The sequence below is a fragment of the Ylistrum balloti genome, unplaced genomic scaffold (assembly GCF_031769215.1).
Source record: "Ylistrum balloti isolate Yb309-2 unplaced genomic scaffold, AGI_CSIRO_Ybal_v1 Utg371194, whole genome shotgun sequence".
NCBI lineage: Eukaryota > Metazoa > Mollusca > Bivalvia > Pectinida > Pectinidae > Ylistrum > Ylistrum balloti.
In genome coordinates, this window is record NW_026782650.1 from 22,855 (window position 1) to 35,276 (window position 12,422).

Here is a 12,422-nt window from a genome sequence, read left to right on the forward strand (position 1 = left end):
TTCTGGGAACAGTTGAGAACTGACCTTGTGGCTCAGTGAAGATGACAATGTGATTGTTGACCGGGGATTTAGGGATATGTTGGAACTGCTGCGAGGTTCAGGGTTTTCTGTGTACATGCCTTCCCATCTTCAGTCAGGTCAGACACAGCATGATACACTTACTGCCAACGAGGACCGCCAGTGTACTAAGTCAAGATGGGTTGTGGAGAGATACCATGGTCGACTGAAACAGCGGAAACTGTTCAGAGAACAACTCGGCTCAAACTACTTCCTTAGTAGTAGTAATTAGTGTTTCTTGAATTTTTATAAGCAAATGTGTAAAATTTACCGATTTTCATTTGTTTCCAAGAATCCTCCTTTTGAAAGATATCTGTGACCAACTTTTAAGCAAGTATGAAAGATGGACTGGTTTCGGAATTGTAAAAATTGAAGTGTCCAAAACAGTAATGGCTTTTTATATGATTTTGGCTACATTTTTCAACATAAAAGAAACATTTCTCCTGAAATAGTGTGATATGTGGTATCAACATGTTGGTTGTTACAATGTGCACACATTAATAACATAATTTTATTGAAAATGCCTCATTATAATGCACTAGAAGGAATTACATAGCAACTATACACCCGCTCAAAAATTAAGCACCACCAGATGAATTCAATATTTGATATTTTATCAGCAGTAATTTAAAATTGAAACTTTTCATCAAATTTAGTAACTAAAATATGTTCTCATGTTAACGAACCAGTCAACTTTTTATCATTAAAAAAGTGATGCAATAATTTGTGATACGTCTCTCTTTGTTAACACAAATATTTGTTAGTATCGGGTGTGACCGCCCCTTGCACGGATGCAAGTTTCAACACGTCTCGTCATACTGGTGATGAGTCTTCTGATTTGCTTTTTGGGGATGTTATCCCATTCCTCCCGAAGAGCCTGTGCAAGTTCTGCCAGATTTTGCACACCAGGGACTCTGGTGCTCTCACCCGGCGGCCTAAAATATCCCATAAATATTCTATGGGATTCAGATCAGAGTTTCTCGCCAGCCAAGGAAGAGTGTCAATGGCGTTACGCTGAAGATATTCCTTCACTGCAAAGGCTCGGTGAGGTCTGGCATTATCGTCCATTAGGATGGGTCGGCTCACCAGCGTATGGTTATCAAAATGAGGCACAATTTCTGTTTGAAGGATCTGATTCTGGTACTTTTCGCCATCGAAGTTGCCTTGGACTTCGACGAGGTCAAGTTTACAATCATATGAACAGCAACCCCGTACCATCATAGACCCACCACCGAATGGAATTTCTGGCTGGATGTTATGTTGATAGTAGGCAGTACCTCGTGGTCGCCATATCCGGCTTCTCCCGTCAATAACGTGCAAAAGAAACCGACTTTCATCAGACCAATGAACACGTCTCCATGACCGACTATTCCAACCGCGCCGTGTGTTGCACCACTGCAATCGGTCCTGGGTGAGAAGAGGACATGGGATAGGACCTTGTAACAGCAAATTTTACCTGGCACGTGCATATCATGCACAAGGGTTTACGCGTGTTACATCTCTATAAAATGACCTCGTTTTAAGCAGTGTTGACAATCTACCTAAATGTGTGATTTTTGGTTCAGATTTCAAATTTGAAGATGGCGGTGCTTAACTTTTGAGCGGGTGTATAATTTAACACCCACTAAGGTGTTAGTCAAGAAGCTCCCATTTTATAAGAAATCAAAACCGAGACTAACTTTTCCGTATTTAAGCTTCTGATACCCATATCTGTTTATGGTTATCATATTTTGAAATTCCAAGTGGGGGCCGATGCTAATGTTAAATTCCCATATATGTTGACCCCCACCTTTCTTACCTTGTGGTTTTACCGGTTTTAAGCAATACCTTTCTCTTAATGAAGTCATAATGTTTACTATTTAAACACACTTGTGTATTTTATTACTTTCCGTTATATAAGAAGCTTATTCCTTAATATAAGTCGGGATATTGTAACCATCTTTACTACCCGCTTATCGCCATGTTAGGCAAACTACAATAAACACTATTGGCAAGTTTTCCGAGCCACCATTATTTCATATTCTAATGTCCGTTACAATGTGACGAGTGTTTATTATGATGTTGTTAGTGTACCTCGTGCCTCGTACGTCTACACAACCAATGCGAGATGTTATCCCGATGACCTCAATTCAATAATGAAAGTTAATAAACTGGCACCGACCATTACAGAAAATGTTGATTTGTAATTAATTTCTCGTAACTTACAAAGCCTGAGATAATTCTGTAATTTTTACAGATTTATTATTATCACAGTACAAAATGTATATAGATAGCAATTTATTTCACAACTAAAATTCTTTGAGCTTGGATACACAGTGCGTGTTAAATAGATATCCAATATTTAAATACAGAATTACATATTGTGTGTAATGTAAGAAAAATATTTCTAATCAACAAGTAAACTTACTAGTGGCTTTGACTTTTCATGGAAGTAGCTCCTTGCCTAGAATAATTAAATTCAAGATCCAAATACGTCATAATGGTCATGCTTTAAAACAATTGTCAAAACACTTGCTTAATATTTTGACTTTAAATAGAGCAATATGTTATATAAGCAAATAATGAATAAAAATCGTTATACAGCCGTTTCATTTGTTTTAGAATTTTAAAGATTGTACAACAGACGCACAAGTTAATAGAATCTTTTAATACAAATTTTGAGTAAAATAATAAATTAAACTGCATCATTCATCCAATTCGTCTTTGTAGGACACGTCAGTGACGTTAAGGGCCTAAATTGAAAACCTTATATGCTCAGCAAAATTAACTAAAAGAAATGTCAAAAATCAAAAATGGCTCTTTATTTCAATAAATGTCTTACTTTTCATATCTAGTAATTTCAAAAGAACGTTATCACCTTACCACCTGCAATCTTAAAGATTGTACAAAAGACATTAAGGAATAGCACCTGGTAAGCTATTAATTGAATCTTAAATGGATAAAAACAAACGTAAAAACAGAGTATTAAGTTCACAGACAACTTGATTTCATCAACTTGGACATTTTGGATATATTTGTAACATTGGAATTCATGTTTAAAGTTAAAAAGCAGCGCTCGAAACTAAAGAGTGTACCTTATACAGAATGGTTGCATTTCATTAAATCTTTAAAGAACATTCTCCGTGGTAGCCTGTTAAACCAACGTCATACACACATTTTACACTTCTATCTAGGTGGAATGTGTCGTGTTACCTGTTTAATTGAAGGACCCAACATCTCTTAATCATGCTCCGGAATGTTCCAATTGTCTTCTATGTGCCACTAGGATATCCAGTTAAATAATCAACAACTTGTTATGAACTCTAAGGAAAATGCATGTCTCGGTGACGTCAAAGGTATCAGAACCAGATAATAAAACTGGACAAGTAGTGTGTGACGTCATTTGTATAAATGACAAAAGTGAATAGCACCTTTCGAATGAGATAGAATACAACTAAAAAGCGCCGTATAAGTATTTGGTCCTTGTATAAATCGTCAAGCAAGGACTTCGAAAAAGTTTTTCAAGTGAATTGAAAAGTGACACTTGGGTCAGATAAATCTCGTGCATTTCAGCATATTACACCATATGACAGTTTAATTGTACAAACGATATAAAAGTGATTACACCTTTCACTAAGCTAATTTTCATTGTTTTTTCGTGAACATTTTTGCTTGAGATTCATTTGACAAACGATTAATGGTAAAATCTCAACACCGTTTTACGAACACCAATGAGGGGACAATCGTCTTGGTGTTGACAAAAGTGCTGTTATAGTCACAAGTTTTGTGCAACGTGTGAATAAATAAAATAAAAACACACGGAACAAAACAAGGTAACGAGGTAATATCATCATTAAGTTGTACTCCTTCTCTTGAGGTGTTGAACCGTGTCCATGTTTCGGATAATATCTGAAGCCTTCTCCGCTATCATGATGACCTGCGCATGCGGAGATCCGGAATAAAGGTCCCGGATGACTGAAGCGTCTACCACTCTAAGCCCCGCCACGCCTTTCACCCTGAAAATACGGATTTATATAACTTCAGAAATAAAGATTCATTATTGCTGGTAACCAAATAACATACAGCTGGTGATTATTCCCCGAGAGTTAACTCCTATATTTTACAAATATAAATATAAAATGTGTCGAGATTCACCTACACGATTCGTTATAGAAGGATTTCTGTTTCCAACGTTACAAGCAGTTCTCTTGAAGTAATCATCATGGAATATACAAAAAGTACGAACGAAAGACTTAATAAAAAAAATAACATGCAAAAGTGATTTACAATACCACAATATAAAGGACGTTATTGAAACGATCACATAGCGACACATTTCGTGCCCACAGATAATCTTAAGTTTACAACAACACAGTATTATATATGGGTCCTATGTAAAAAGTATATTCATGTGATCTAAATAATAGGATCACTTAAGAAGTGGAACGTTATCGCTAAATATTCGGTGTTTGTTGTGACTAAATATATCCTTCAAGGATCGTTTACCTATGTGCTTTATCGCTAACTTTACCTTAGCTTCGAATCGACAACAGTGGTTGGGTCTTCCACCGATCCCATTCTACACGTGGATGCTTGATGATACAATGTTGATGCCAGGTGTCGAACCATGCATTTCCAGTGCTCGTCACTTCCAGGTAAGTGGTCCTTGCACAATTTGGGATGGAAAGCATCCGAGACATTTGCTCCTATCGCGGCCATTGTGGATGTTCCTGCTAGCCTCTCACAGACACGAATACCTAAGTACACATAGTTTCGGTTACACGGATGAAAAAGTACACATAAACCTAACAGATGAGAGAATAAGATATCTGGTTCGACTTGCCTATTGCTAACATAACTTTAAACAATGTTTAGATACAATACCGCTTTGATATAGTACACTTATAAAAATCGAATCACAATTATCAACATGAAAATGGCCGACATTTAAAAGAAAAACTTTAAATGTGTGATAGCTATAATATAACATGAAGTATTTCAAATTCATCTTGCTGACCTTTTACAAATGTGTCCAAATCTTCTGATTCTGCCAAATAATTTGGATCAATTAATGGATGATCAACTGGGTCTTTGGAACGAAGTCGGATTGTACCTTTACTCTTTGGTTGAAGAAGAATTAGTCCATAAGAAAAACTGCGTTTGCCATCTGGCAACACGTTGTGTACCTGTGGAGTGAGAGGAGTCATGTGTGAAATCAAGAAATCCAGATTGTGTACCTGTGTGATCGTAAATCTCGGCAACAAACATCTGGTTGACCTACCTATGTAGCCAGAAATATCACTTACTACCAGAGGCGAGTAGCATGGTTCTCTAAGTATTCTTCCATATTTTCCTGAAGACTATTCCTACTATATAAGCAGTTTCGTAATACAAGCCTGAAAATCTTATCATGTCACAACCTTTAATTTAAACAAGAGTTGACGAGAAATCACACGCATCCTACGTATCATGACTTACCTCGTCCCTGAAATTGAATTCTCCAGTGTTCTGTTCCGAAGTTGAGGCAGACTTGCTGAAGAAAGAGATTTGAAGATCCGGTGGTTGACTGATTTCCTTCGAACTGTCACTATGGAAGTAAGCCGATCCCTCTGGGCCGCCGTAGGAAAGAGGTCCTGTAGTGTGTCCATATTAATCAATGCATTAGCATAGTCACCTTATTTAAAACATTTGGCTTCAGCGAAACGTTTTCTTGTCAAGAGATATGATAAGATTTAAGTTTTGTTAATAAAGATGTGGTTGATAATAACCTTACCTGATAGGAAAATAAAGCACATAAACGGTTTTAAACCACTTGGACAATATTCTACAGAAATGGTTTACTACAGAATGACAACACGTGATTTCATGCTAACAAATATCTATATTGAAACCAACTTATTGAAGTGTCAAAACAGGAATACAGTTGCCTACCATTGCCTAGAACATGGTACCGTATTCGCTCTACGAGGGACTCTGCCTCTTCATCTGTAGTTGAGTATGAAGTGTTGGTCAGCTGACGGAACGCAAACATCAGATGATCTCTCAGATTCTCACCAACAGGGAGGTCAGCAACTACGGGAATCTGCAAAAGAATAGATAACATTCAGATAAAGACTCCGGGCAATTTTCGTTACAGATCGTTGATAAACTGTACGACATACTGTATGTAATAATTCAATGCTAGTTTAAGGTCAGGTCATATTTCTGCTGCTTTTGTAGGCGATTGTTTGATACGTCAGTGGTAGAACAGTATTGCTTATCTCGTCATTTGGCCTCCTATACAAGAATATGTACTATTTCATTATCTTACTGTCAGCCATGCTTCATCAGATGGTTCAGCGATCTTTTTCATTGTCAACAGAAGACTTATTTCTATGCTCAATAAAGATACGCCTTATTACATGTATTTTCTCCCGTAATCAAATTTTTCTGAAAGTGCAACCCCTCAAACACATCAATAAGATCACGAACGATAATCCTTCTAACCCTAACCCAACAGCATGCAGCAAACGTTTTGCCTTCACCATATGTCTCTCCGGAAAGTTTTAGGACAACAGATTCAACTTTCTTCGTATTGTCTTAAGTTATGAGTCTTATGCTGAGGTAAATAATGCCTCACATCCATTCACCTGATAACGTTTCGAAGCCTAATCCCCTGTGCGTGTATGCTCCGCGAGTTAAACCTGTCTGTATTGTGTGTCTTACCCCAATTTCCTTAAGGTGTTCCGAAGGTCCTATCCCGGAGAGCATTAGGAGCTGAGGAGACTGGATAGACCCCGCCGAGAGAATCACTTCCTTATTCGCTCTAACGGTTCGCAGCTCTCCATGATGAACTACCTCTACCCCTACAGCTTGTCCGTCCTCTATCACCACCTGAACAGGACCCGCACAAACAGCAATACAAAAGGCCGGCTTTAAGATACCCTTAAAACGATTTCTCCATCTGAGCACTAGGAAATTACTAGTAAGCTATATCCAAATAATAGATGATACTGTCACTCTATTGAAGACACATCAAAATGAACTCTATTCGGTATAAACATAATATACATGTTCTCTGGTGGCGCCTGGCCTCCTAGGCCAGTATGGCATAGTTTCGCTCACCTTTGCTCATAAATATGTTATTATGAAATTTTTATATGTACATATAAATTAAACTAGGTTAAAAATAAACGGCTTCCCTATTCTGAAAAGGGTATGTCAAGATTTTACAGCCAATTCGATTGTTTGGTATTCTTTTCTTGACATTTAGAGCAAACAGAGCTCGAGGTATGGATCATTTCTTTTATACTTTAGCAGGACAAAAATGTAGCGTTTACTGTTTGTCATGATCATCGGACGTTCAAAAAGCTTACTTTGGTCACATGGTTTTGTGTATGAACATCTAAGTTTAGGCGATGAATAACCGGAAGAAGAAAAGCACGGGACGTGCTGTATCTTTGACCATGTTTGATATTGGCCTGCATGGTACAAAAACCTGCGAATAAGGATAAAGAAGCACTGACTAGATTCATTATCAGCTTTATTGCTTTCATTGTTTACGTACAAATGTACCTCGTTTTCAAAACTATTACGTAACATTATCGGTGCTAAATTTGAGAGGGGTTTCTCGATAGCATAGAAACACGAATGGAAATTTATAAAACACGTGAAATCAACAACAAAATTAATGTCTTTTTGCCGTGATGGCCTTCACACTGTGTCTTCACTCTAAAACCGTATTTATTTCTTACTCTGTGGCACACGACAGAAAAGGAAACGCTCATCAAATCGTAGATTGACAAGCGACTATTTCGGAAGCTAACCAGAGTTGCAATCTAGGCATTGACTGAAATTTGATCCGAGATCTGAAGAGATGGATCGAGAAAGAATTCCGTTTGGATTTTTTACATCAAATAACTCTTACCGGCTACGTTTGGTCCGCTATTATCGGGAATAACCTTATTTCCTATTTCCTTCCATGCTTCAGCATACAGGTCTGCGAGTGGTGTTACCTTGACTTCTGAGATGGGGAGTGGACCTCCACGGGAATGATAGACTGCAGCAAAATAAAAATATACCGGTAAGTATGCGTTGCAAACTGAATTAAAAGGGAAAAAAGCACAGTTGGCTGAACAACATCTAGATTGTTAAATCTAGACGCTAACTAAATAAACTCACTTGAGTTTTTTAAGCTCGACATCTGATTATCTTCTGACTTCAGGAAATACGGAAGTACGTCATCGTAGCTCCATCCGTCACATCCTTCAGCTGCCCACATGTCATACATCAGACGCCCACCCCGGTTATACGCCATGGCATTAAGGTTACTAGATCCGCCCAGAAGTTTACCACGTGGTAAATATCCTACCTAAAATGCATAGGAAACAATACATTCATCAGGTGCAATACGTGATAACGAGACTAAAATGCATCACTATGAAATCCTACGTAGTCGGACGGCTACACGGGTGAGAAAAGTACCTGAATGTTATAGATGACACAAAAACAAGACGCATTGTGAGGAAAGTCTGAAACTGGCAAATATGATTATTTATGAGATGTTCTACCTGGTTTTTCATGGCGAACAGAGCATGTTGTTGGCGAGTAGTATAGAATTTCCAATCGAGTTCTGTCCCTTGGATGCTTGGAAAATAATACGGTGTGGTCACGCGTGGATCATCGTCAGCCGCCCCTCCCGCCTCAAGGATAGCCACTGTGATGTCATCATCCACAGATAAGCGATTCCCTAGCACGGAACCCGCCGTACCTCCACCAACTGTTCGAGTGACAAATGTACTTACATCAGTGTCTTAAATATCAAGAACACAATACCAAAACATACGGATGCCTTTTACGTTCTAATGTGTGTGTAATAGTGGTAAGACGGCAGCGTTTTGTTTTTCGTTTTGTTAAAAGATTTAAATTGTAGTACAATAGCACCATGGCTTCTCGAAAATAAAATTCTTCTATATCATACAGACGTTTTACAAGCAAAATAGTAAATATAAACATCTTGTCAACTAGGATTTCTCGTTTTGAATTAAACATTTACGACAAGTATATTGTACGTATCTATAAAGCAATATTTTGTATGTGTACGAAATTTGGTTACAGGGAATATCTTCTAAACTTTGTAATTATCATTTAATACTCAACGACAAATCCGAAAGACTAATTCCTTAATAATTTGTAAAATTCTAATTACACGTTTCCGGGAGGCACATGACGTGTTTGTGGTGTGTTACCATTTCATGGTTTAACATGATATTGAAGTGTTTTATATAAAGATATTGGCAGCTTTTCCTGAAACCGAACTCCACGTGGTTCTACAGAGATAAGAGATCGGCGTTACTTATCTACAAACGCGATAAAGACGCACACATCAGGAGATGTACATACCAATTATATAATCGTACGATTCCTTTAGTTTCCCTCTGGATCTGTCGTCAATATACATACAGTTGTAATAAAAAGCAATACTACAGCCAAGGAAAGCAAGAAACCAGAACTTGTTCAGTGGTGTCATGGCACCCTATGTTGATATAATGTTGTAAGATGTCCACTTGTAAGGTCCACTTGATTACAGTACCTGGAAAACACGAATCTACTTATGTTATTCAAACGTATACGACAATGTGCTAACAATATGTTTCAGAAAAATACTTTCAGTTTATTAACAGCAAAGATCAAAGATGAATATGTCATATCCTTTCATAGATCTTATCTGATAATATCTTATCTTGGACACTAAGATATATGTAAACTCGTAAGACATACTTAACAGTTACACACACCTCCTGGAGGTAACAACATATCAATTTCATCAATATTATATATTATATATAATCTACACGGGCGAAGATGTGCCACATGTATTGAGGTAATACCATAATTGAACCAGTAAGCGGGCGACGATGTGCCATATGTGTTGCGGTACCGTGATCAGTATAGTACCGTACAAGCGGACTGTGATGTTTAAGCTGTGTCAAATGTGTCGTGGGGAATCCCTGAGACAGACACGTGGGCCTACCATATACTATTTAGATATATAAATTTATCCGTTGTCACGAATCTTTTCTGGTTGCGTTCATAGAATATCTGGGCGCTGCGAATGTTTCTGATTGCTACATTCTTTGAGTAAATACCAGCTACTCAGCTTTAACTTTTTAACTAAAGACATGAAAACAAGCTGCAGTCTTAACACCATTTTTCTGTTTGGTTTTCGGACGATGAATCAACTCGTTTTACCTGAATTGATCAATGAAAAAGGAGCCTTTTACTCATTAAAACGAAAGTCGCTGGTCCTCTTTGTTAGAAGTTCCTCACTCATGTCTATTTTGTCTTAAATTCAATCACAGATACTCTTATTTGCTAACGCATGCAATCAAGTGCAATACATATACTTCAGGCAATTCAAATACGTATACTTAGGCCCAGTTATATTTTTCACACACCACACACACACACACACACACGCACACACAGAGAGTTTAATAACATTACGATGGTAGGATGTACAAAAATACATTTCGCAAATTAATATTTCGTTACCAATTATATAACATTGGTAACGTACTAGTACAAACGTATAACGAGATGAGTGACGAGACTATAGTTCCGTATCACACTACTTGAAAACAGCCTGTGATATATATAAATATTTTACTTGTATTATAAATAGATGTATAGCATCGATGTCTTCAATTTCCCTTTTGTGATCTTTTCCATTTCTGGATAGCAACCTCATCCCCAATGTATGATGTTAACATGTCGCAATTGACCCAAGGTCTTGTTCCCATTGTCACGATTTCAGTGTAAGATGTACAACCGCGTAACACAGGGTTTCATAAGATGCAGGTTGATGAATATTATGTGGACGTTTAACGGTCGCCAGAGTGACCTTATTAAGAAATATTCTATTTTTATACAATATGAAGCAGGGCGTATTTGATGCTCGTTAGTTGGCTTGTTGGTTCCGTTGTTGTATACCTTGTTCTCATCTGAAAACTAGCATAACTTACTCGAATTGACAAATATTGACATGGCGACTGTCGTCGATGAATTAGAAGACACTCATTCCTGTGCCTGTTCCGGACATCTCCTTCTAAACCGTCCTTTTGTTGATTGCCCTGGTTTGACCGAATTTGAATTTGGATCATCATTCTGTTGACATGATGGTGTTTTCTCTTGTAATTTTTATCAACCTGACCAACTTAATATTACCCTTTACAATGTTCTGATACTATCTACCAATTAACATATATTGATATTTAAACAACAAGGTTTAATTGCACTTTAGTAAAAATTGAAAAATCAACCTACAGCTTTAGGGAAATAGACATCGATTTCTCTATTACACGATAATTGCCAGATATCTAATAAATATTTATCCTAGATAATACTAGACACCTGTAGTATGACAATAGAGATCAAGTCTTTTTTCCTTCCACAATTCGACAATGGAATGCACATGATATTACATCTAGATCTTCACCATCTTTGCAAACTTTCAAAACTTCTAAAACTTCAAACCAACAAAACCCCCAGTCTACTACGGGTTTGGTGACAGGAAGTTAAATATGATTCACCCAAAATTGTGCCATCGAATGCTTTACAATTTTCCTTTGATTGTCCCCATTATGAACAGCAGAGACGTTTGCTATTCCTTCATCTGGAATATGTAGCCTTGGTTTTGAATTTCAACTTATTTCTTTCTGGAAAAGAAATCTGTCTGTAGATACTCATGACATATTTAAAAATGTGCATAATGTCATTAAATCCAACAATAGATTTTAATTTACAATAAGTCTAATTTGTTTTCTTACCTCGGGTACCAATGTAACTTTCCAGTACGTATTTAATTATAAGCTTAGATTTATGACCTCTTTGTTTGCGAAATGCATAAGATGTTGGAAAAGAGCTTAAATAATGTTGTAATGACTTGTGCCCAGTTCTGTTACTGACGATTATGGCAATGAATTGTGTTAAAATAACCATATGACCAACTAAGAAGATTTGGAAGCAAAAATACCCAAATTACTCACAAAAGCCATGTCCTGCCACTGACCCTGCAACGACGTGTCAGCGGTATTAGGACACCTAGCGACTTGTAGATATTCTCTGTCACGGAAAAATGTTAAACATTCTTGGTGATGACATACGCTATTTTTAATTTTATTAGTGACGTGGCATAATATAGCGTCCTATTTTTTGTCTGACTTTAATGATGCTAGCAAGATCACATGGTCATTTAATTCTTTTTATCTCTATCACCTGTCCACTTCAGTGAAAGCCCCGATTTTGTTGGTTGTTCTGTACTGGTTCTTGACTAACAGAGGTGGCAGTGAACTGAAAAAAGAAATGTAGGACTTCTCTACTTCTCGAAAACCTTAGCAAAATGTTCA

General features: G+C 37.3%; 1 protein-coding gene across 1 annotated transcript; it reads right to left on the reverse strand.

The window, feature by feature from the left end:
- Positions 1-870: 870 nt before the first annotated feature.
- Positions 871-9,544, reverse strand: LOC132561332 (L-sorbose 1-dehydrogenase-like). Its single transcript, XM_060226054.1, has 12 exons — positions 9,418-9,544; positions 8,586-8,794; positions 8,197-8,386; positions 7,943-8,074; positions 7,392-7,513; positions 6,742-6,909; positions 5,968-6,118; positions 5,515-5,669; positions 5,054-5,222; positions 4,568-4,793; positions 3,901-4,052; positions 871-1,493 (listed from the first exon to the last, which is right to left on the reverse strand). The coding sequence occupies exons 1-12, from the start codon at positions 9,542-9,544 to the stop codon at positions 871-873; spliced, it is 2,424 nt and encodes an 807-aa protein (XP_060082037.1).
- Positions 9,545-12,422: the final 2,878 nt, after the last annotated feature.

Coding starts and splice junctions, on each gene's coding strand:
- LOC132561332 (XM_060226054.1), bottom strand. CDS start 9,544: ATGACACCACTGAACAAGTTCTGGTTTCTTGCTTTCCTTGGCTGTAGT. Junction 6,910..7,391: donor CACAAAACCATGTGACCAAA/GTAAGCTTTTTG, acceptor GGTCCTGTTCAG/GTGGTGATAGAGGACGGACA. Junction 4,053..4,567: donor GTTGTCGATTCGAAGCTAAG/GTAAAGTTAGCG, acceptor CCGTATTTTCAG/GGTGAAAGGCGTGGCGGGGC.